General features: G+C 38.0%; 1 protein-coding gene across 3 annotated transcripts in view; it reads right to left on the bottom strand.

Annotated features, from left to right (window-relative positions):
* The window catches only part of LOC138694525 (LIM/homeobox protein Lhx9-like), a 523249-nt gene that overhangs the window by 134321 nt on the left and 366085 nt on the right, over positions 1–22843 (bottom strand). For all 3 annotated transcript variants that reach the window (XM_069818333.1, XM_069818331.1, XM_069818334.1), the window contains one exon: positions 8521–8933. In XM_069818333.1, coding sequence (XP_069674434.1) covers positions 8521–8933 — 413 coding nt within the window. The remainder of the gene's footprint in view (positions 1–8520; positions 8934–22843) is intronic.

The following is a 22843-nucleotide window of genomic DNA, read 5'->3' as shown; positions in this document are numbered from 1 at the left end:
GGCAGTTTCTTCTCAGCCAGTAACCCAAACAATTCCTTTTCCTCCTCCTAATCACTTTCAGCATTATTCTACCTTCATCGACTCTTTTCAACACAATTTCATTTCTTATTTTGCCCGTCCATTTCACATGTTCCATTCTTCTCCATATCCACATTTCAAATGCTTCTATTTGCTTCTCTTCACTTAGTCGTAATGTCCATGTTTCTGCTCTATACAATGCCACGCTCTACACAAAGCACTTCACTAGTCTCTTTCTTAGGTCTTTTTCCAGAAGTCCGCAGAAAATGCTGCTTTTTCTATTAAAAGCCTCCTTGGTCATTGCTATGCTCCTCTTGACTTCCTGGCAGCAGCTCATGTTACTGCTTACAGTACACCCCAAGTATTGAAGCTGTCCACTTTTTCTACTGTTCCATTTAGTACAGTATTTGCGCGTTTACCTTCTTTAGTTTTCTTCCGATAACCATAATCTTCGTCTTGTTTGCATTTATCTTCATCCCATACTGCTCACAGGTCATTTAGCTCCCGTAACATGTCCCTTAGTATTGTATGCACTTCTGTTAACAACGCCATATCATCAGCAAATCTTATGTACTTCATTCTTCTTATCCCTACTGTCACCCTCCTATTGTTCTGAAAACAGTTCTTCGTTAAATTCTCCAAGTAGATTTTGAACAAGCTAGGTCATAAAAGGCATCTTTGTAGTACTCCTCTCCCTATTCTATTTCCCTTTGACATTTCTTCTCCTATCCTGACTTTGAATCGTTTCATATGGACGTTATAAAACAGCCTTCTCTCTTTCCAATCCATACCTATTTTCTTCTGGATTTCCATAAGTTTGTTCCAGTCCACTCTTTTCCATGTTTAGAAGTAGTCCCTACTACATACACTTCTTTTTCTCTAGGTTTGTTTGGATTGTACAGTCTTAGAAAAAAGTTTTGTCGCACAGATACTTTATATAAGTCCCAGAAAGGAGACAGTGCGCATGATCAGAGGACGAGCGACCTGGTTCACAAGCGAACGACTAATTGAGTAATAAAATTAGTTTTGTTTCATTGTATGTCTGATCATGCGCAATGTCTCATTTCTGGGACTTACAAAGTATTTGTTGCAAAAAACTTTTTCCTAAGACCGCACATAATTTATTATCTATTGCTATTATTTTGCAGCTTACATAATTTATTATTTATTTATATTATTTGCAGTTTATTTCCAAGAATGTTTAGGAGTATACTTTTGAGGGATGTTAGATCCTCTTTTTAAGTGTTACTTACGTGACAGCAACCGTAGACTATGTGGATTTGTTTTGCAGCATTATCGTGTCTCCTGATATGTTCTCTTGGTGCTAGAATGGGACTTCCTGCTGTTATGTGTGCAGCTGTTTCCCATTTCCTGCATTTGTGTCTGTCTCCATTTTATGTCTCATAATAGTTTTAGTTCTTGTTTCTTGGATGCTAATCATTAAGCCTTTATCTTCTACAAAGAGATTATCATTCGTTAACAGTTATTTTAATATTCACTATCGATGCTGGGAGAGCTATATAAACTATTTTTCATTTAGCGACGTTGTATCAAACTGTGCACTTATTTAACGCAGATCGAATTGATGATTGCAAGATGGTGCTTTGTCAACAGCGAGATGAGAATTCATAATGACATTATCTCACATTATGACTTACAGTCAGAAAGAACACCGAAAAAGCATACAAGATACTCATGCGCGAGAATATCTCGAACACGAATATCGCCCGCTACCCCTAAGCCACACCGGTTATTATTCTTTTCCAATATTTATTCATTCATAATTATTAACTCGCAAAGACTGCCATTATATCAATCCGGGATTTCTGTTTGTCAGACATGGAAGCAGGTTCAAGTCCTCCCAGTGGGATGCTGTCCAACACGGGGAGCAAGTTTGTGGTAGTGCTGCTACCTTTAAGCCTCCATACACATTTGGAGAACAGAATTTTCTTCATTCCGAATGTTGCAGTTATACTGCTGAAATTCTCTTTAAACATAGTCTCGTTCGTAAGAACAGGGCGAGATAGTGAGCATGACTTAGAGAGAGGGGGGACACATCCTTAAGGGGGAGGTACATCTTCCACTAGTATCATTTTACTACATTTCAACATTTTTTTTCCCCCAGAATCTATAGGTCGTTTGGAAATGAAAATTGGCTTGCTTAATATACGTTATCTGTACACCACTAAGCAATTTTAACGTTTTTTAAATTTATATTAATTGTTTTAAATTACCTAAATTTGTGTCGTGTTTTGTAAACCGAGTAGCGTTTACGTGATAAATTACTCAAATATGTGAATTTCAAAGTAGGAATAAATATATCTACAACAAAGAGTAAAATTTCTAAAATGTCAGTTCATATCCTTTTTCATCTTTTTTTTTTTTTTTTTTTTTTTTTTTTTCAAATTTCACACTAAATTTTTCATAAAGAACTTGACCAATATTACTAAAAAACTATACAAGTATGAATGTTTAATTTAAATATCTTAGGCACTTCTTGAGTTATATAAACACTGTCCTGCTGAACAAAATACTCCACACATTTTCATATTTAAAAAAATTGGTTATCTAAAACATTAAAATTGCTTAGTGTAGTCCTATATTAAGCAAGGCAAATTTTATTTCCAAAAAAATTCATAGATTCTGAGAAAAAAATTCTTTAAATATAGTAAAATTATACTGCCCAAAAGGTACACCTTCACCCAATAAATCCTGTAATATGTACCCAAAAAAGAGCTATTCGTTTGGCCAGGGAATTGATGGATTGATGTGAGTGAGACCGTTGGTCTAATAGGTTACATTTTGGAAAATAATAATATAATAATAATTATTATCATCATCATTATCATCATCACCACCTTTATAGGGTAAACATTGGTAATTTCGTGGCAGTGGTTATTTCGTGATACGTTTTCTTTGCTCTTTCGTGAACTAACCAATGGTGTTACGAGATTCAAATTTCCGCCAAGGGATTGCATATGTTGTCCGGTTTCCAGAAACATACAACTATGCTTTGTGTGACTATTGTAGCTGCTTCAGTGAGCTTTTATGTTTGGAGGGAGCAAGTTAGCGTCAACTTCTCAGGCGTACAAATTTTGTGATGTTTGTAATTACATTACAGGCTTATTACTAAAGCTAAGCATATGATATTTGGTACAATGATTTATTATATCTTAATGAAATTTTAGGAAATGTTTTTGGAATTTTAGATACAAATGTAGTCGCCATATAGGCTTAGTTTTACTGATAGAAATCTTAGCTGTTTGAGGCGAAATTTTGTTGAGCATTAAGCGTTACATTTTATACTATTTTAAAAATTGTATTACAATAGAGTTTTAGAAATATGAAGATAAGATGTGATAACAAAAAAGAAAAGGGGGACGCAATAGCTTCTGTTTGAATTGTTATCATGCTAAGCGCCAATGATAAGTGCTAGAAGACTTACTTGCAATAATTGTGACAGAATATGAAACATGGCTCCACCATTTTGGACCGGAGACAGAGACAGACAATGGAGTGGCGTCATGCAAATTCACCAAAGAAATGGAAATTCAAAAATGCACCCTCGGCAGGAAACGTTATGGGTACTGTGTTTATCGATTCAGAAGGACTCTTGCTTGTGGACATCATGTCACACGGAATCGCCATTAATTCTGACGCGTATGTGGCAATTCTCAAGAAACTTCAAATCGACTGAGTCGTGTTCGACGACATCGGGAGAAGCAGGATGTTCTGCTATTGCACGACAACGCACTGCCATATGTCAGTCACAAGACCACAGACCAGATCAGAAAATTCGGATAGACAACACTGAAACATCCGCCTTACACTCCTGAACTGGCACCATGCGATTACCATCTCTTTGGTAAACTGAAGGGTCCCTTCGCGGAACGAGGTTAGAAGATGACTCCCTTGTGCACGCTGCTAAAGAGTGGCTCAGACATGTTGGTCCAGACTTTTACCGTGCTGGTCTACAGGTCCTCGTTCCTAGGTTATGTAAGGCAGTTGAAAGGGAAGGGGATTATGTGGAAAAGTGACATTTTGTTCCTAAAGGATGTATCTACATTCTGTAAAAATAGCAAAGCTGTAGGATAAAAATATAATTTTTAAACAAATGTTATGCATTATTTTTGGAGTTATCCTAGTCATATAGGCTATAGTAAAGTCCGTAATAAAAGTGTTCACCCTTTCAGGGCAAAGAAGATCCCTTTTCAATTTCAATTTTTACTTTGATTTCATTCTTATTATGTGTTGATATGTATTTCTATGTTTTCTTGCTATGAATATTAGACGGAATTACTATGTTTGAAGTCTTGTAACAATAAATGAGAATTTCATTTGACTTTAATGAATTTTTCCACAATTCTTCTACCTCTCACGAAATTATCAATGTAATATCACGAAATTACCAAGGTTATCACGAAATAACCAACCTTTTAGCTTAAGTTGTAAAAGTGGTTTTTGGCACTTGATCAAATACGTGTCCAGTCTTTTATGTCTCCAGATTTGTACAGCAAATTATCGTCTTTTAGATGAAAAAATCGGAATAAGGATATATTTACACATTTGCATTTTAAATTAATTTTCATGAAATTATCACGAAATTACCAATGTTTACCCTATGTCGTCTCATAAGTAACGTCGTTTTTTTCAAGTTTGGTATTCCGTAAGAATTTAATGGCTTCCTTTATTTGGGCAATGCAATTTATAGCACGCTATGGTTATTAATGCGTATTGTGATCATGTGCGAGTCGTCAATTTTAATACAAAGAATATAAATGGAGGTGAACATCTGAGATTAGAGTCCTTCTAAAGCACAACTGGAAACAAGATTATACAGCTGCTGGCTGCTGCCGTGGCTCGAAAAAACGTGAAGTCGAGGGTGAAGGTGTTGTTAGTGAGTGTGTTTCACAATTATGGTTCCAGCGTTTCAGTAACGGAGAAAGAGACACTAAAGATTTATAACGTTCTGGAAGACCAAAGGTATGGAATACATGCAGAGTTTTCAAGAAAATCGACAAAAAGAAAATCACTCGTAAATTGTCAGAAGAACTTCGTACTTAAAAAGGTATAATATATCGTCACATTAAGTAGCTTAGAAAATCATACCCAACTTGTAGATCTGTATATCATGAATTGACACCTGTACAGGCTCAACGCAGAGTGGATATCTATCTCGGCTTATCGCTAATCCCATGAACGATAGATTAATGAGAAGATTTGTCATATGTGATGAAAAATGTACAGTACGGTATATATTCCGCAATCCTGACACCTCAAAACAGTATCTCGATTTCCGTCGGTCTGCCAAAGTCGTCGTTAAATAAAATCACTTCGGTCCCAAAGTAATGTTATGCGTCTGCTGGAATTTTTTAAGGTGAGTCACTGGGAGCTTAATCCAAAGTACAGTCTATGCGGATCTACATTCTCAACAGCTAGTACACGTTCATGAAGTTTTGAGAGCGAGATACCGGCATTAGTTAATCGAAATAGAATTCTCTTGCAACAGGACATACGAGATCCCATTCCGCTCGAACAACCAGGGAAAAAATTCAGGAATTGGGAAGGATCAAACTGCTACTACACCCGGCATATAGCACTGATCTTGCGCCTTCGATCTATAGTCCATTTCCTGCGTGGAAAAAATGTCCAAAACTTTGAAGCCATTGAACTGGGTATCACCGAGTTCTCTCACCAATAATCAGGTCTCACCATCAAAAATCAGGAACTGATATAACCGCGAGATTACAAACCTTGCTGAAAGGAGGCTCAAGACCATAGAACGTAATGGTATTTACTTTGAGAATTAGATTGTTTCTTGTCACAGCACATTCCAACAAACCTTGCTGAAAGGAGGCACCATAGAACCTAATGGCCTTTACTTTGAGAATTAGATTGTTTCTTGTCACAGCACATTCCAACAAACCTTGCTGAAAGACTCAAGGCCATAGAGCCTAATGGCCTTTACTTTGAGAACTAGATTGTTTCATGTCATAGCACATTCCAGCAAACGTTTCTGAAAGGAGGCACCATAGAACCTAATGGCCTTTACTTTGAGAATTAGATTGTTTCTTGTCACAGCACATTCCAACAAGCCTTGCTGAAAGACTTTAGGCCATAGAACCTAATGGCCTTTACTTTGAGAATTAGATTGTTTCTTGTCACTGCACATTCCAGCAAACCTTTCTGAAAGGAGGCACCATAGAACCTAATGGCATTTACTTTGAGAATTAGATTGTTTCTTGTCACAGCACATTCCAACAAACCTTGCTGAAAGACTCAAGACTATAGAACCTAATGGCCTTTACTTTGAGAACTAGATTGTTTCATGTCATAGCACATTCCAACTAAAATTTTACTCCAAAACCGACATTATATACGAGATAGTACTATCTGTGTAATCCCATTTAAATGTAGGCTGCACTCCGAATCAATAATAGACATCAATTGTGTGTAATCTTGACCAGAAGTGAATACGGACAAGAAAATACGTTGTAGAAAATATCCGCTCCTTGACTGGGATAGGAGGGATTGTAGCCAAATTCCCACTACCGTTCTATAGCGGGACACATTGAAAGTTAATTAATAAGAAAGAAAAGATTGTGCCAGTCCGCCGAGCTAGAGGGAGCAGACAACGACCTCTCAGGCAGAACGGTGAGACAGTTCACTTCCAGATGTTCACCTTTGCTTTGAAATTATGGCTGCTAAGTCCGTTTACCTGTGAAAGTCTAATGATAATTTAAATCTCAAAACTGTGAAGCAAAGACCCAAATCATTGTCATCATCATCATCGTCAACAACTCTTCCGGATTAGGTCCATTAGGTCCTGTTTCGTTACTTCTCTTGAAGGTTTTCTTGGTCATGCCATTTATTTCTTAGTCGCCGCAAATCTCTTCGTCCTACTGGCTGGCATGAAAGAGCTTGTTTGGGTTTCTTTCTGTATTCATTCATGGTATTTCTAGTTTTTTTGGTGTAATTTAATTTCTTCTATTATATTCTGAACTTGTCGGGCCGGATGGCTACGCAGTTTAAGGCGCACTGCCCTTAGGCGACGCGGTCCGAAGTTTCGTGGGTTTGAATCCCTTCTAGGATATGAATGGACGTCTTTCGTTAATGTCCTGTACATGTCTGTGGAGGTTCCTACGCTAGGCTAGGGATGTGTAGTGTGTGTGATCTATAGAATTGTCCCCACCTCTACAGGCATTCGTGTGTACGCTCTAATTCCTACAACAAAAGGAGGTTAAACGAAAACGAAAAAAATATAGATATTCGGAAATCTAAGGGTTTCTCGGATATCTGTGCTTGCTTCTCTATCTGATCTAATAAAGCCCAGCAGGTGTCTCAAGAGCTTAATTTCTGCAGATTCCATTGTTTTTGCGTTTCTTTTAGAACACGAGTTTAATTTCCATATAGTAGGATTCGTATCATTAACTTTATAATAATAATTATTACTATGATTATTATTATTATTATTATTATTATTATTATTATTATTATTATTATTATTATTATATCTGTTGCAGTGTACACAATGACTAAGGCACGCGTCTTCATTGTTATGAGAAAATAATGATCACGTGTTCGAAGTCAGTTTAAGGCATAAATACTTTCCCTGCTAACATAACTACGCATACTAGTCTATACCATCGAGGGAATCTCAAAGATAGTTTACCTTTTAACAAAACTAATAGTTTTCTATTGGCACTTACCTGTTCTGTAAAAAAATCTGTGTAACAGTCTGCCATACTGTGTGTGTGAATAGGCTAATATAAACTAACAGGCACCACAAAAAATTCAGGCTATTTCTAATTTATGTTAAAAATAAAGTCGCTTGAAATATGGTATGAATATTAGATTCAAAATTATGTACTGAAATAGGGTTTTAATATTAAATTTAAAATGTTGTACATAAATATCAGTGCAAAACAGATTACCGGCATAATATAATTTTAAGAAAATTCCACTACCTAATTAAAACAAAATCGTAAATCCAGCTAACTCCAGTCACTGCCATGCCTGCCAACAGTACAGCGCGCAGGGAACTTAGCTTCACCAAAGCTTATTGTATTAATTCCAAACATATATTTATGTGACTTCCAATAAATAGGCTATATCTTTTTTTTGGATTTCAAATTAAAATTTCGTAAAAAAAAAATAAATAAAATCTCTCCTTAAAAGACCAATTTCGAAATAATTCGTGCTAAAAACAAACATTTCGCGTATAGGCATTACTGCTCAAGTTTAAACTTGCGTTTAGGCCTATTTGACATTGAAGGGTTTGAAATATAAAATTTTTGCTTTTATGAGCTGAGAAACCGTATTTCGTGAATCCGTGAATTGCGAAAAGTAGATATCTCTAATTATAAGTGATAAAGTATGCTTGTCGACAGTCTTAAATCACACTTATACAGTGCGTCCTGTTGAAAATTTAAACACTGCAAGACAACAACAACGACATCGCCAGCAGAAGCTCAATCAATGTTGACATAAACAGGCACGTACCTAGATTGGCAGTCATAGCCTCGAGGTCTTTCGGCTTTCTCTTCCGGGGCCGCCCCTTCTGCCTCGTGGTGCCTGTGGGCGCCGCCGTCGACCCATTGAAGTAGGGCACTTTGGTACTGACGACGCTGTCGGCGGAGGGTGGCGGGGGCAGCGGCATGGGCGACGCTTGGTGCTGGTGGTGGTGCGGGAACTCGGGGGACGGGAAGGGCGCGGGGTGGGGCTCCAACTCGTAGTGCGCCCTGCACAGCACGGCGCCCTCCCGCATGCCGAAGTGGTCGCCCTTGCTCAGCGTCGCGTTGCACACAGCGCACGTGAAGCAGTGCACGTGGAACACAAGGTCGCGCGCCCGCATCACCAGCTCGGTGAACAAGATGGCCGCCTGGCAGCGCGCGCACCTCTTCATGCCGAAAAGCCTGGAAACACAAAAGTCAGGTGATGGAAACATTCCCTTCTTTCCTTTCAATTTTTATGAATTCTCAGAACTCAATGCAATGTGAAGGTGAAGTGCTCACACCATCGAAGTCTGGAACAGATTCCATGAATTAGGATTTAGGTGTAAACTGAAGATGAAACGAAGAACCATGAATAAGAAACATTTCTAATGATCCTCATTTTTCTGTCCGTGCGTCGTCACATTCGACATTTGAACATTAGTCTCGATCCTGGATTCTAATGGCATGACCAGCAACGTTCCCGTCTTCATTTAGTCTGCTTCTTCCGTTGGACTTGTTTAGTCAACTTTTCGAAGACAGATTGGAAACTCATAAGTGACATCAATGAGACAGCAAACATGAGGAAACTAAGCCAGGAGATAATAGGGTAAGTTGGTCAGTTTCTTACCGCCTCCATTACATACATCATACTTAAGATGTACAGCATATACAAACAAATTGTTTTTCCTCTGCTACATCGTCAAGTGAGATGTACTATCTGATAATAAAGGCAACTATCAGCCAGAACCAGGGGCGGTTATTCAGGTGAAGTAGGTGAAGTACCATTTCACCTATTTACGTGTAAAACACATTTTTATCTCGAATTAATAATTAATTCCCATTTATTATCGGTTCCGTCTTTCTAAAATTAAAAAAAAAAACTTTTTATTTTCAGTCGTTATTAATAGTGTTCAGTTATATAAATAGTACCTGTAACCGTCCGCTGAATAGAATAATGTCAACTGTTACGAGCGCCGAGCGGTGTCTATTGAAACCTGTAATACTGTAGAGGTGAAAATATTTGGGCTCCCATTCTCATACGGCCCTTGGTTTCCATGGTAACGTGACGTCACGCACTAAAGAAAGATTCTATGAGTGAAGTGCGTTTCTGAGTCTTTCAGTTACGGAGAACTGTCAGACTTGTAGGTGGAGTAACCAGTTTGCAGATCTAACGGTAGAGAAGGGTTGAAGCTGTCTCCAAGACCGGGGGCTATTGTTTAAGGGCTGTGAAATTTTACAGTATGTACTACCTGACTCGAGAAAAGTATCCTCATTCCTTGTGTCTAAGCAGCCACCCCTGCAGCGGTAAATTAGCTGGCTATATGTTATTTTATCAGGAATGCACGCCACATACATTCGTAAAGTTTAAAAGTTGTTTTCCGCCGCGTGTGTTATTTCTTCTCATGAGTTTGTCAGTTTTGTTCCAGCTCTTGTACTTGAAAGTTTAACGCGCTCGTAAATGTAGGCCTAACATGTAGTTTAGTGCTTATTAACTTATTATTTAATGTGTTTAGAGTATATCAGTGATATGTGTATATATTGTATTAATCCTACATCATAGTGTATATTATATGTTTAATCACTATAGTGATGTTATATAAATACTTAGGTATCAGTACATAGAAAATATTGATAAACGAGTGCGAAACATGTATCCCGAAAATGGCACGGTTTGTAATATATTATCAGAAATGCCGTTTTGTAGACATAAATATGAGGATAGAAAAGATGTTTTTAATTCTGGATGCCCTACAGTTCCATTTGTTCTTTGTTTTAAAAAGTGCTAAAATAGAGAAATTGTATAAAATAACTTAAATTATTCCGATGAAACAAGCTTTTATCTTTGAAAAGACTGAAAATTTCATTTGGAATGCCACATAACAGGAGAGACTTTCATCATTAGCCCCATAGCTTTGCATAGAGATATACGTCCACCTTCAGTTAAACTGAGACATTTTATGACGACATCATCGACAGGTTTGCTGCTTTAAATGACAGGAGGATTGACTTGGTATGCAAGAAATTCGGTTAGTCCTGAAATAAATTAATTTTCCTATTTGCACGTGTTCTAGAACTAGTAAAATTGTACGTAGTTTACAAATACTAGGCCTACTTATTATATTAGCAAAACTGTTCATGCATTTGTGTATGCGAACAGCACTTCACCTATTTTCTTTACGACGAGCCGTTACTGGCCAGAACCTCAATCAAAGGTAACCGTTGGCTTAAAGTATTATTTGCTTAGCACAGTTACACCATTCACCCACAATATTATCATGCTTCCATTAGATTCTATACAAAAAAAGAACTTTGGTCTTCACCATGAGGTCCTTTTTGTATAAGTCTCGCCCGTGACCGAGTGGTAAGCCTCGAGATTCTCCTATTTTCCCTCACCATTATCATCATGCCACCATACTCCATAATTACCCTCACTTTGTCAAATCCATTGCCAAGCCTCCAGAAAAATAAAAATTTGCTGAATGCTGTAGACCTACGCATTCGTGTTTAATAAAGACTGTTATTAGTCTATGAATTTTGTACTTCCAACGACAGTATTTTTGTAAAAGTTTTTTTACGGATAGGTGACTGAGAACTTGGTTTATAATAATATATTCGTTTAACTGATAACTTGGTTTGTAATATATTCGTTTGTCTGATATCCCAAGTCTTAGAAACTTCATTTATTGGACGTGATCTCGAAATTTTCAAGGAAATAGGCCTATAAGTTTTCAGAATCTCTAAACTCGACTAAATACTCTTACATAGTTATTCCGAAATTGTCTTTTGCTTGTAATCCAGAACACAAAAGACTTCTCTATTTATGAGCAAACTGCTCAATGTAGAAAGAAATTACTGTACATTTGACTTCTCTAGTGGAGCACATGGAAGGTGCATGGCCAGAGCGCTGTGTTGGAGCTAGCTGCATCCCCCATCCCTCCCCTCCCACAGAGACAGAGAGTATATGGGCGTTACTCTTCAGAGTGCAACGAAGTGTTTACATTACTGTTCGATATCAACTGGGCTAAGGATCTATGTCGCAGCGCCTTCTCGCGTGCCATGTGGCGCACAGAAAGGAGAGTGATAACTAGAATTTATGAAATTGTCAGAAGTCTGTTCTTTGCTTGCAACAGTTTTAGCTACTGTTAATGTTTTCAATAAACTATGTACTAGTACATCTCTCTCTCCTAGTCCATTCTGTAATGTAGTCTAGAGCTCCAACTATTAAATTTTAAACAACTGCTATCTATGTCAGTTCAATATTTAAACAAACCTCTCAGCGTTGTTTCTATAACTTAAAAAGGTTTCTCGTTTTCTGTAACTTCAATACACCTATCGAAACCAACTGCTCTGTGTAGTGTGTGTCATTTCAATATTTAAAGAAACTGCTCAGCGTTGTTCTGTACCTTAAATATTTAAATAAATAGATTTTTTATATTTTTTTCTATTAGCAACTGCTCAGTGTAGTGTGTCACTTCAATATTTAAACAAACTGTTTAGTACTGTGTTTTTCACTACAGTATTTAAATAAGCTGCTCAACGTAGTGTGTGTCACTACAATATTGTAACATATTATTCAGTGTTTCATCTGCAAACTCAATATTTAAACAAACTGCTCAGCATTGTGTCTGTAACTTCAATATTTAAAACACTGCTAGGTGTAGGGTATGTCACTACACTATTTATATTTTAGACAATTTAACTCTTCAGTATAAAAATTGTCACAATAATATTGAAACAAATTACTCTGTGTTTTGACTGTAACCTCAATATACAAACTGTTCAATGTAGCATAATGTCACTACACTATTTAAGAAAACTGATCTGTATTGTGTCTACTACGTACTCCAATATTTTAATAGACTGCTCAGTATTGCATCTGTCACTTCCAATTTTTAGACAAACTACTCACTCAGTGTCTCTCACTTTAATATTTAAACAAACTGCTCAGTGTTGTGTCTATCACTTCAATATTTCAATAGACTGTTCAGTATTGCATCTGTCAGTTCCAATTTTTACACAAACTACTCAGTCACTGTCTCTCACTTTAATATTTAAACAAACTTCTCAGTGTTGTGCCTATCATTTCAACATTTCAATAGACTGCTCAGTATTGCATCTGTCAGTTCCAATTTTTAGACAAACTACTCACTCAGTGTCTCTCACTTTAATATTTAAACAAACTGCTCAGTGTTGTGTCTACCACTTCAACATTTCAATAGACTGCTCAGTATTGCATCTGTCAGTTCCAATTTTTAGACAAACTACTCACTCAGTGTCTCTCACTTTAATATTTAAACAAACTGCTCAGTGTTGTGTCTACCACTTCAACATTTCAATAGACTGCTCAGTATTGCATCTGTCAGTTCCAATTTTTAGACAAACTACTCACTCAGTATCTCTCACTTTAATATTTAAACAAACTGCTCAGTGTTGTGTCTACCACTTCAACATTTCTATAGACTGCTCAGTATTGCATCTGTCAGCTCCAATTTTTAGACAAACTACTCACTCAGTGTCCCTCACTTTAATATTTAAACAAACTGCTCAGTGTTGTGTCTACTACGTACTCCAATATTTCAATAGACTGCTCAGTATTGCATCTGCCAGTTCCAATTTTTAGACAAACTACTCACTCCGTTTCTCTCACTTTAATATTTAAACAAACTGCTCAGTGTTGTGTCTATCACTTCAACATTTCTATAGACTGCTCAGTATTGCATCTGTCAGCTCCAATTTTTAGACAAACTACTCACTCAGTGTCCCTCACTTTAATATTTAAACAAACTGCTCAGTGTTGTGTGTACCACTTCAACATTTAAACAAACTGTTCAGCGCTGCGTGTGTCACATGGTTGTTTATTGCTGCACTGCAATAATCGACATCCAATTAACCGCGAGACAAGACAAGTTTTTGCAACGCCTTAATTACTTGAAATCAGCCGCTACTGCCGAGGTGTGAGTCATAACTCAGCGGGACTCGCTGTGCATCCGCGCAGATCAGTCTTATTCTGTTGAAATTCCTTCGTCTCTTCTCAACTTTTATCCAATTTCCTTCTCCGACCCATTTCCTGTACTTCTCCTTTGCCTCTTCATCCCTCATTATCCAATCCTCTTCTGTCCCTATCCCTACTTGTCCCTTTCTTCTGCTTCTTCATTTCATCATTATTTCATTACCGGTACTCATGTTTTTTTAGATCCTATCACCGTCCCGATCTTGTTCGCCTCCTTCCTCATAAAGACACTTCTTTTCTTTGGTATTAATTTCTTACCTTTAATATTCTTCTCTCCTTTTCAGTTGTACTCTCTTCTTTGTTACTTTCCTGGCTCATTACCCCTTCCTCACTCACTGTTCTATCCTTATATGGTACCAAAACCTTTGTTCACTTTCAACTGCCTTCCTTCATTCTTCTTGTTGATTGTCAAATTTACTCCGTCTCGTGTACCTATTACTCCAAGTTTGTCTACCCTTAGGCTCCTCCAAGTTTTCATACCATTTCTTCTCCTCCTTTACCTACCCTTACCCCTCCTTCTCGTTCACTTATTCTTCCTCCTCCATTCATTTTTACCTACCCTTCCTCCTCCTTCCCGCATTTAGCTACCCTTCCTCCTTCCCTTATTTACCTACGCTTCCTCCTTCCCACATTTACATCCATCTCCTCCTACTTTCTTAATCTTTCTCCTCCTTGCCCTCATTTAACCCCTTCTGACGTGAAGTTTTATATACCTTCCATGATTTTCCACAATTATGGGTGCACAAGATAACAGAAACACCCTGGAAAAACAAACAACCAAAAAATCCCCTTCCTAATAACAGCTGGCCAAGGAACTGACGGGTGCTGCATTCTATCGGTAAAGAACGAAACTATTTCTGAGGATACCAAATGGAATCATCAGGCAAATCATAGGAGTCAGAGATTACAGAAATGTTAGTGATTTCAAATGGACTCATTCGAGCGGAAAGGGTTAATTACCCTTCCTTCTACTCCCCTCATTTGCTACTCTTCCTCTTCCTCCCCCTCATTTACCAACCCGCCACCGGCGTGGCTCAGTCGGTTAAGGCGCTTGCCTGCCGGTCTGAAGTTGCGCTCGGGCGCGGGTTCGATCCCTGCTTGGGCTGATTACCTGGTTGGGTTTTTCAGAGGTTTTCCCCAACCGTAAGGTGAATGCCAGGTAATCTATGGCGAATCCTCAGCCCCATCTCGCCAAATACCATCTCGCTATCACCAATCTCATCGACGCTAAATAACCTCGTAGTTGATACAGCGTCGTTAAATAACCAACTAAAAAAAAAAAATTTACCAACCCTTCCTCCTCATTTACTTACTCATCATCCTCCTCCCACTCATTTATATATCCTTCCTACCCCTCCTCATTTACCTACCCTTCCTGTTACTCACCCTCATTTACCTCCCATACTCCTTCTCCTCCTCTCATTTACCTACCCTTCCTATTCCCCCTCATTTACCTACCCTTCCTCCTACTGCCCCTTGTTTACCTACCCTTTTTCCCCTCCCCTTCATTTACATATCCTTTCTCTCACTCTTCTTCATTTATCTATCCTTCCTCTTCCCTCTCATTTACCTATTCTTCCTTCTCCTCCCTTCCTTTACATATCCTTCATTCTACTCCACTCATTCAGCTATTCTTCCTCCTTCTTCCCCTCACTTACATACACATCCTTCCATTCCCCTCCATTTATCCGCACTTCCTTCTACTATGCCTCATTTACGTACCCTTCCACATACTCCCCATCATTTACCTTCTATTCCTCCTACTCCCCCTAATTACCTATCCCTCCCACTTTCCCCCCTCATTTACCTATCCTTTTACCTCTTCCCCCTTCAGTTATCTACCCTTTCTCCTTCGCTCCCTCATTTAACTATTCTTCTTTGCCCTCCCCTCCTTTAATTACCCTTCCTTCTACACCGCTTCATTTATCTACACTTCTTCCTCCCCCTCCCCCTCTATCCTTTCTCATCCTCTCCCTTCTTCCACCACCCATGTACTTCCCTTTCCTCTTCCCCCTCATTTACCTCCCTTCCACATTCTCCTCCTCATTTGCCTACGTTACCTCCTCAACTTCATTTAGCCATGCTTACACATTCTCCTCCTCATTTGCCTTCTCTACCTTTTACTCTTCATATCTTACCCTTACTCCTTCACCTGTCATTTAACCTACCGTTACCCTTCCCTCATCATTTATCTACCTTTCCTCTGCTCCCTCTCTCTTACCTGACCTTCCTCCTTCCCCTTATTTACCTACGGTTTCTCTTCCATCTTCATTGCCTGCACTTTTCTCTTCCTCTTACCCTTTCTCCTCCCCCTCATTTACTCACCCTTCCCTCCCACTATTTACCTACCAATCCTCCTCCTCCTCATTTATCTATCATTTTTTCTTCTCCTTATCCTTTACTTCTCCTCATTTATCTATCCTTCCTCTTCCTTCACCTCCTTCACTTAATGAATAACTTTATGATACGGTATCTTTACTGTGTTAACTTTTGCAATTTACCTTTACCTACCCTTCCTCCTCCCCCTCATTTACCTACCTTTCCTCCTCCTCATATCCCTACCCTTCCTTCTCCTTCCTTTCATTTACCTATCCCTCCTCTCCCTCTTTCACCTCCCCTTTCTCGTTCTCGTTCACCTGTCCTTCCTGCACCTTCCTGTTCATCTGCTCTTCCTTATTTATCTCCTCTTAATCTTGTTTGTTCCGACCCTTCTTTTCGGTACCTAGTGTGAAGGTTGGAGCATCATCGACTTTATAAAAAATAACACATCTATAAATATTTAGTCTGGAAGGAATTTTGATAAAGGTTTTAAGAAGATATTAAAACCTTAATTTGAGACTAGATAGAAATAGTGATAAGAAACTTGCTAGCCAAGTTGCAATAAACGTATAACATTATTTCAACTCACTGCGTCCTCTTTCACCAACCGCTGCCATGCAAAATAATAATTGATGAGTATTTGAGGACGACGCATGGGAAAAGTAAGTAAGTACTGTAAGAGATAGGTACTACAACATTAAAATCTTCATCCAATACAGCGTACAAGGGTATTCTGGTCCGAAAGGAAAAAGATAAATCTACAATGCTGCGAGGGAAACGGACGCGGGGGCAGCAAACAATACAGCAATAAAGCGAGGGAGGGTCTGGGTGTTTTTATTGCCAGAATAAACATTTTATTACGATTTTGTCGGCGCTCTCATGTTAATTATATGTTAATTTTATTTTACTAATTACAAGCGACTTGTAAGAACACGATGCGCGGCCGATCCCGTTAGATCCCAACAATAATTAGAGTAAGCACCAACCCATTATACAACGTGGGACCCATACAGTGCATTCCTTACACTGTCGCGTTGTAAATACCTCTTTTATACAACTTCCAGGTCTTGTATGAACACGAACACGACATAAAAAGACTGCGTAGCAACTCCTCCGGAAAGCAAATTTCTTCCTCAAAATCTTCAATTCAACTAACATCTAATTAGGTCTATATGTATCTACTCATATTTTGTAATCTGTCATCGCTTCGTCTTCGTAATTACTCGTATTTGCAGGTGTAAGGAAAATATAAGAATGATATTCGGGCAAGGGAAGAGAGTATCACTAGTCTATCTATTACTGTATGGTTATCTAGACTTCTAGAGGATGGACGAATATAGATGGCCGAACAGAGTGTGGTATACCACATAGGTTACCAAAGAGAGAGAGAGAGAAATGCCAGCCAAATGATGGAAATAAAAAGTGTCAGAGCGAATGCTCCAAGACAGTTGCAGTTCTGCAAAGTAAATCTGGAATCCAGAAGCGGAAAACGATTATATCCGTAATAAAGAACATTGTTTACGACGATGAATAGAATTACTCGCACATAATACGGCGTCTCATTTGATGCAATCGCCATAACACATGGGAATCACCTTGCGGAAGCTCAGCGCTCCCAAAAGAGCAGCGTTTAACGATCACAGCACCAATCGAATGAACTGGGTTCAGTTGATAGTAAAATGACGCGTTCATAATATTCGTTTGATTTTATTTTTCTTAATTCTACCTGTAAATCGGATGAATTATTAAAGTACCATTTTTAACATACGTAACATCTTGCAAGCAAGTCGCATCCCGGCAATGACCATCACACCGGCTTCGAAACATGACTGCGTAACATTTCACAGTAGCCGCTTGAAATGTTCTCTGCTACATCGAGTACAACTGGCACATCTCTAAACAGCTCGAATTTACGTAGCCTACACGAAGACTTGTCGCGGGCTGAGAAAAATTTCAGTTTCTAACGTCTCTCCTCCTCTAACCCACACAGGTATAAAATAGAGGTGGCGACTAATCGGTCTATAGCTCGGGCGGCTGAGGCGCTTGCCTGCCGATCCGGAGTTGCGCTCGGGCGCGGGTTCGATTCCCGCTTGGGCTGATTAACTGGTTAGGTTTTTCCGAGGTTTTCCCAACCATAAGGTGAATGTCAGGTAATCTATGGCGAATACTCGGCCTCATCTCGCTAAATACTCTCTCGATATCACCAATCCCACTGACGTTAAATAACTTAGTAGTTGTCATAATTTATTTTCGTCATAAATACCTTTCCGCTTAATAAAGATATGGACTTAGTCCTAATTACTTCATGTTCAAATTGAAAATAGGGTAAACCTAGGTAATTTCGTAGCAGTGGTTATTGCGTGATATTTTTTCCTGACTCTTTGGTGAACTAACCAATGTTCTTACGAGATTCAAATTTCCGCCAAGAGATTGCATATTCATTCTAAAACTACGGTTGTAAGCATTCTAAAATTACGGTTGTACCATTTTCGTTAACATCTGTTGGTATGAAATCTCCTAATTCGCGCTTATGTTTAAAAATTCATACATCCAATTGTTCTTCTAATAGTTGTAACTGTCCTATTGTAAACGAATCTCCTCAAGTTAAATATCTCGGAATAATAATCGACCAACATTTACGTTGGGATAAACATGTTCTTTTTCTGTGTAATAGGTTAAGAAAAATTATTCACTGTTTTGTCATCCTACAAAATTACTTGACTGTCTATACTTTACGACTGATTTTCCTCGCATTAGTACAAGCTATATTACAATACGGCATTATAGGATGGGGTAGTGCTTATAGTATCTCCCTCATGCCAATAACTCTGCTACAGAAAAGAATGATAAAAATATGCCTTAATAAACCTCTTGATTATCCTTCACAGCTGCTGTATTCAGAATTTAAAGTATTTGACTTCCATCAAATTTATAACAATGTATTACTGAATTTCATACATAAAAACCGAAACATATTTAATTTATATTCACATAAATATAAAACCAAAAGATCAGACAACATATGCTTGACAGTTCCTAAATGTACCACAACTATAGCATATAATAGCAGTAGAAACTTTGGTCCAAGGCTTTATAACATGCTAATAGACAAATTCCCAAGCATACAATTTGCTAATGCTTCTTATTTTAAAAAATCTATTAAAAATGGCTGTTAACAGAGAAAATTTAAAGTTCGATATTGTGATATCTGTGTTTCTTCTTCTTCTTTTCTTTTATTACATTTTACTCTGTTGTTCAAAAACACGCCCAATGAAATTATCAGCACACAACTCAATTTCAGAGGACACACACTCTTTGACTCCACATTACACTACACAAACACACTCTCACAGGAAACAAAACAAGAGGCGCCAACACCAGCAACGACCAGTTCTGAAGAAGACCGATAATAGGTCGAAACATGTAAACCAGGTGCTATAGAATTTAACACAAGAAAGTCATATAATACATATTCCGAAGTGATACAGTGTTAAAAGTTGTATAATCAAGATGTACAATAAAATGTCTTAACATTAACTTATGTGGAATGCTCCCTGAGCACAATTATGTAACTTACTCTTTCTGGGGGTGCTAGAGAGCTCTTATATAAAAAAATCAATATGTATCTTTGTTCTGGCAATAAAGTATTATTATATTATACTATATGTGGTCCGGTTTTCAGAAACGCTTTGTGAAGCAGCTACAATAGTTCACGATGTTTTAAGGTAATATAACAAAAATTCACTACAGCTTCGTTTTAAATTAAGAATAAATAAGCAATAAATCCATATAGTTTCTTTCTTTTTTTAAATCATGTCCTCCTGCTATAGTACATAACAATGTCATACCTAATCTGTTCGCGGCAGGTATTTCATGCCTTTCCAGTTTACTAAATGCGCATTATTTAGCAGACGTCTCGTCAGACTGGTGCAAAAGAGAAGTCAGTTGACAGACCATGATAGTTTATCCCTAGCTATGATAATTTGCGGCTGCAACGAATACTGACCTGTGTTCTAAGGTTTCTTTACTGTCTTTACTATCCATCCTTGTAGGCCTACCATTCTCAAATTCTCCTCTTTTCTGTTGAACGCAGCCTGATAGTCATTGACTAAAGGATATCTATTAAACGAACACGTAGACGACAGCGCTGATCTCACGTATCAATTGCTGATTCAAACAATATGCTGCAATAATTAAATAAGTAAAATCTAATACTTATTTCCCTTCATAAGTTCTTCTGTTTCTACTTTACACATTTTACGTTAAATATGTTCTGTCGTTTTATCACAGTACATTCACGGAACCAAGAAAATATTCCCCCTATGGACAGGTTTCGATTATTACAGATTCTGTTAAACACAGGTTCAACTGGATTGTAGAATTTCTTCAAGGCACGTGTAGGGCTATCTTTCTTAATTCTTAAATAGGCTAGTTTCTTCATTTTTTTTTTTTTGTATATATTCGTTTTGTCTTCTATGTGGAATGCTGTAATTTGTCCTATGATTGTAACATTTTTGTCTTCATCTCATAGCCTATAACTATATGTAAGAATTTACTATCCTTCGCAGTGACAAAATCAATAAGTCTTATTTTTTTCTCTATCTACGGTCTCTAACCCTATAGGTTAAGTAGATGCATTGCTGAAGTTTTGGTATAATTCTGGTAAAATATGAAGTTCCGAAAAGTCACAGGCTACTTCACATCAAATAAGTTTTAATGAACATATTTTCGCCCGAATTCTACATACATTAAAAATTAAAATAAAATTAAAAAATGACACTAACCTTTCTGTTAAGTACACTATTTAAGCTACATATTAACATTACTGTAGGTGCATTACCCTGACATTACTTACCTGCCGATAGATACTACGATGGTTACTAATTAATGTGTGTGTGCATATGTATATAGTCGGCTTCGGTAGCGTACTTGGTATAGCGCTGACCCTCTATGATCGAGGTTGCAGGTTCGATCCCGGCCCAGGTCGATGGCATTTAAGTGTGTTTAAATGCGACAGGCTCATGGCAGTAGATTTACTGGCATGTAAAAGAATTCCTGCGGGACAAAAATTCCGACACACCGGCGACGCAGATATAACCTCTGCAGTTGCGAGCGTCGTTAAATAACTTATAATTTAAATGTTTAATACGTATATATAATGTGTGTTTTCTTTTTCAGTATATGTATAACACATGAGGTTTACAACTCAATTCGGAGTAGCAATAATATGTTTATAAAAAATGGAAACACAGACCAGCAGTCCGACCTATTCATCAGCAGGTATGCTGTAAAGTCACACAACCAAGCACTAGGGGCCGGCGAGTAACGATGTTATCACGGCGAGGCTGTGAGAATTGATTGGGAAGACTCGGGGGCGGACATTTCAACCACTTGATGATTCCCCAGCAAAAAATGTCCAGCAGGGCTGCACAAAGTTTCAGGCATCAATCTAAAATATTAAAAACTCATTTGACTGATGAGTTTACATTTCATTTTGTAGTTCAACGATTACGGTCAGGGAAGTTTTGAACTCTATCCAACAACTTAATCAGGAGAAACTTGGGGAAGAATTTCACGTAAGCCTATGCATACATGCATGCATACATACATACATACATACATACATACATACATACATACATACATACATACATACATACATTCCACACCTGTGAAGTAACGGTTAGCCCGTCTGGCCGCGAAACCAGGTGGACCGGGTTCGATTCCCGGTTGGGGCAAGTTACCTGGTTGAGGTTTTTTTCCGGGGTTTTCCCCTCACCCAAAATGAGCAAATGCTGGGTAACTTTCGGTGCTGGACTCCGGACTCATTTCACCGGCATTGTCACCTTCATCTCATTCAGACGTTAAATAACCTGAGCTGTTGATAAAGAGTCGTAAAATAACCTAATAAAATACATACATACATAGATACACACATACATACACACATACATAGATACATACATACATACATACATACATACATACATACATACATACATACATACATACATACATACATACATACATACATACATACATACATACATACATACATACATACATACATACATACATACATACATACATACATACATACATAAACTAATCTTATATGGGATTGGGAATATATAAATACTTATTTGAGCTGTTCTGTTCACATGAAGCTGGTGAGTGGAATTTAATTAATTCATTCATTTATTCATAGTTTTCTGCCCAAGGGAGGTCTTTCACTGCAAAATCCAGCATTCTCAGATCTTTCCTATTTTCTGCCTTCCTTTAGTCTCCCCATATGATCCACATATCTTAATGTCGTCTATCATCTGATATCTTCTTCTGTATCGAATTTTTCTCCCGTTCATCATTCCTTCCAGTACATCCTCCAGTAGATAGTTTCTTCTCAGCCAGTGACCCAACCAATTCCTTTTTCTCTTCCTGATCAATTTCAGCATCATTCTTTCGTCACTCACTCTTTCCACTCTTTCATTTCTTATTATGTCTGTCCATTTCACACGCTCCATTTTCTCCATAGGCCTATCCATATTTCAAATGCTTCTATTAGCCTCTCTTCACTTCGTCGTAATGTCCATGTTTCTGATCCATACAATGCCACACTCCAAGTAAAGCACTTCACTAGTCTGTTCCTCAGTTCTTTTTCCGGAGGTCCGCAGAAGATGCTCCCTTTCTGTATTAAAAACTTCCTATGCCATTGCTATCCTCCTTTTGACTTCCTGCCAGCAGCTCATATTAGTGCTTATAGTACATCCCAAGTATTTCAAAC

Source organism: Periplaneta americana, chromosome 2 (genome assembly GCF_040183065.1).
Source record: "Periplaneta americana isolate PAMFEO1 chromosome 2, P.americana_PAMFEO1_priV1, whole genome shotgun sequence".
In the NCBI taxonomy this organism is placed as follows: domain Eukaryota; kingdom Metazoa; phylum Arthropoda; class Insecta; order Blattodea; family Blattidae; genus Periplaneta; species Periplaneta americana.
The sequence above is the reverse complement of the archived record's forward strand: the minus strand, read 5'-3'. Positions and strand labels throughout refer to the sequence as shown.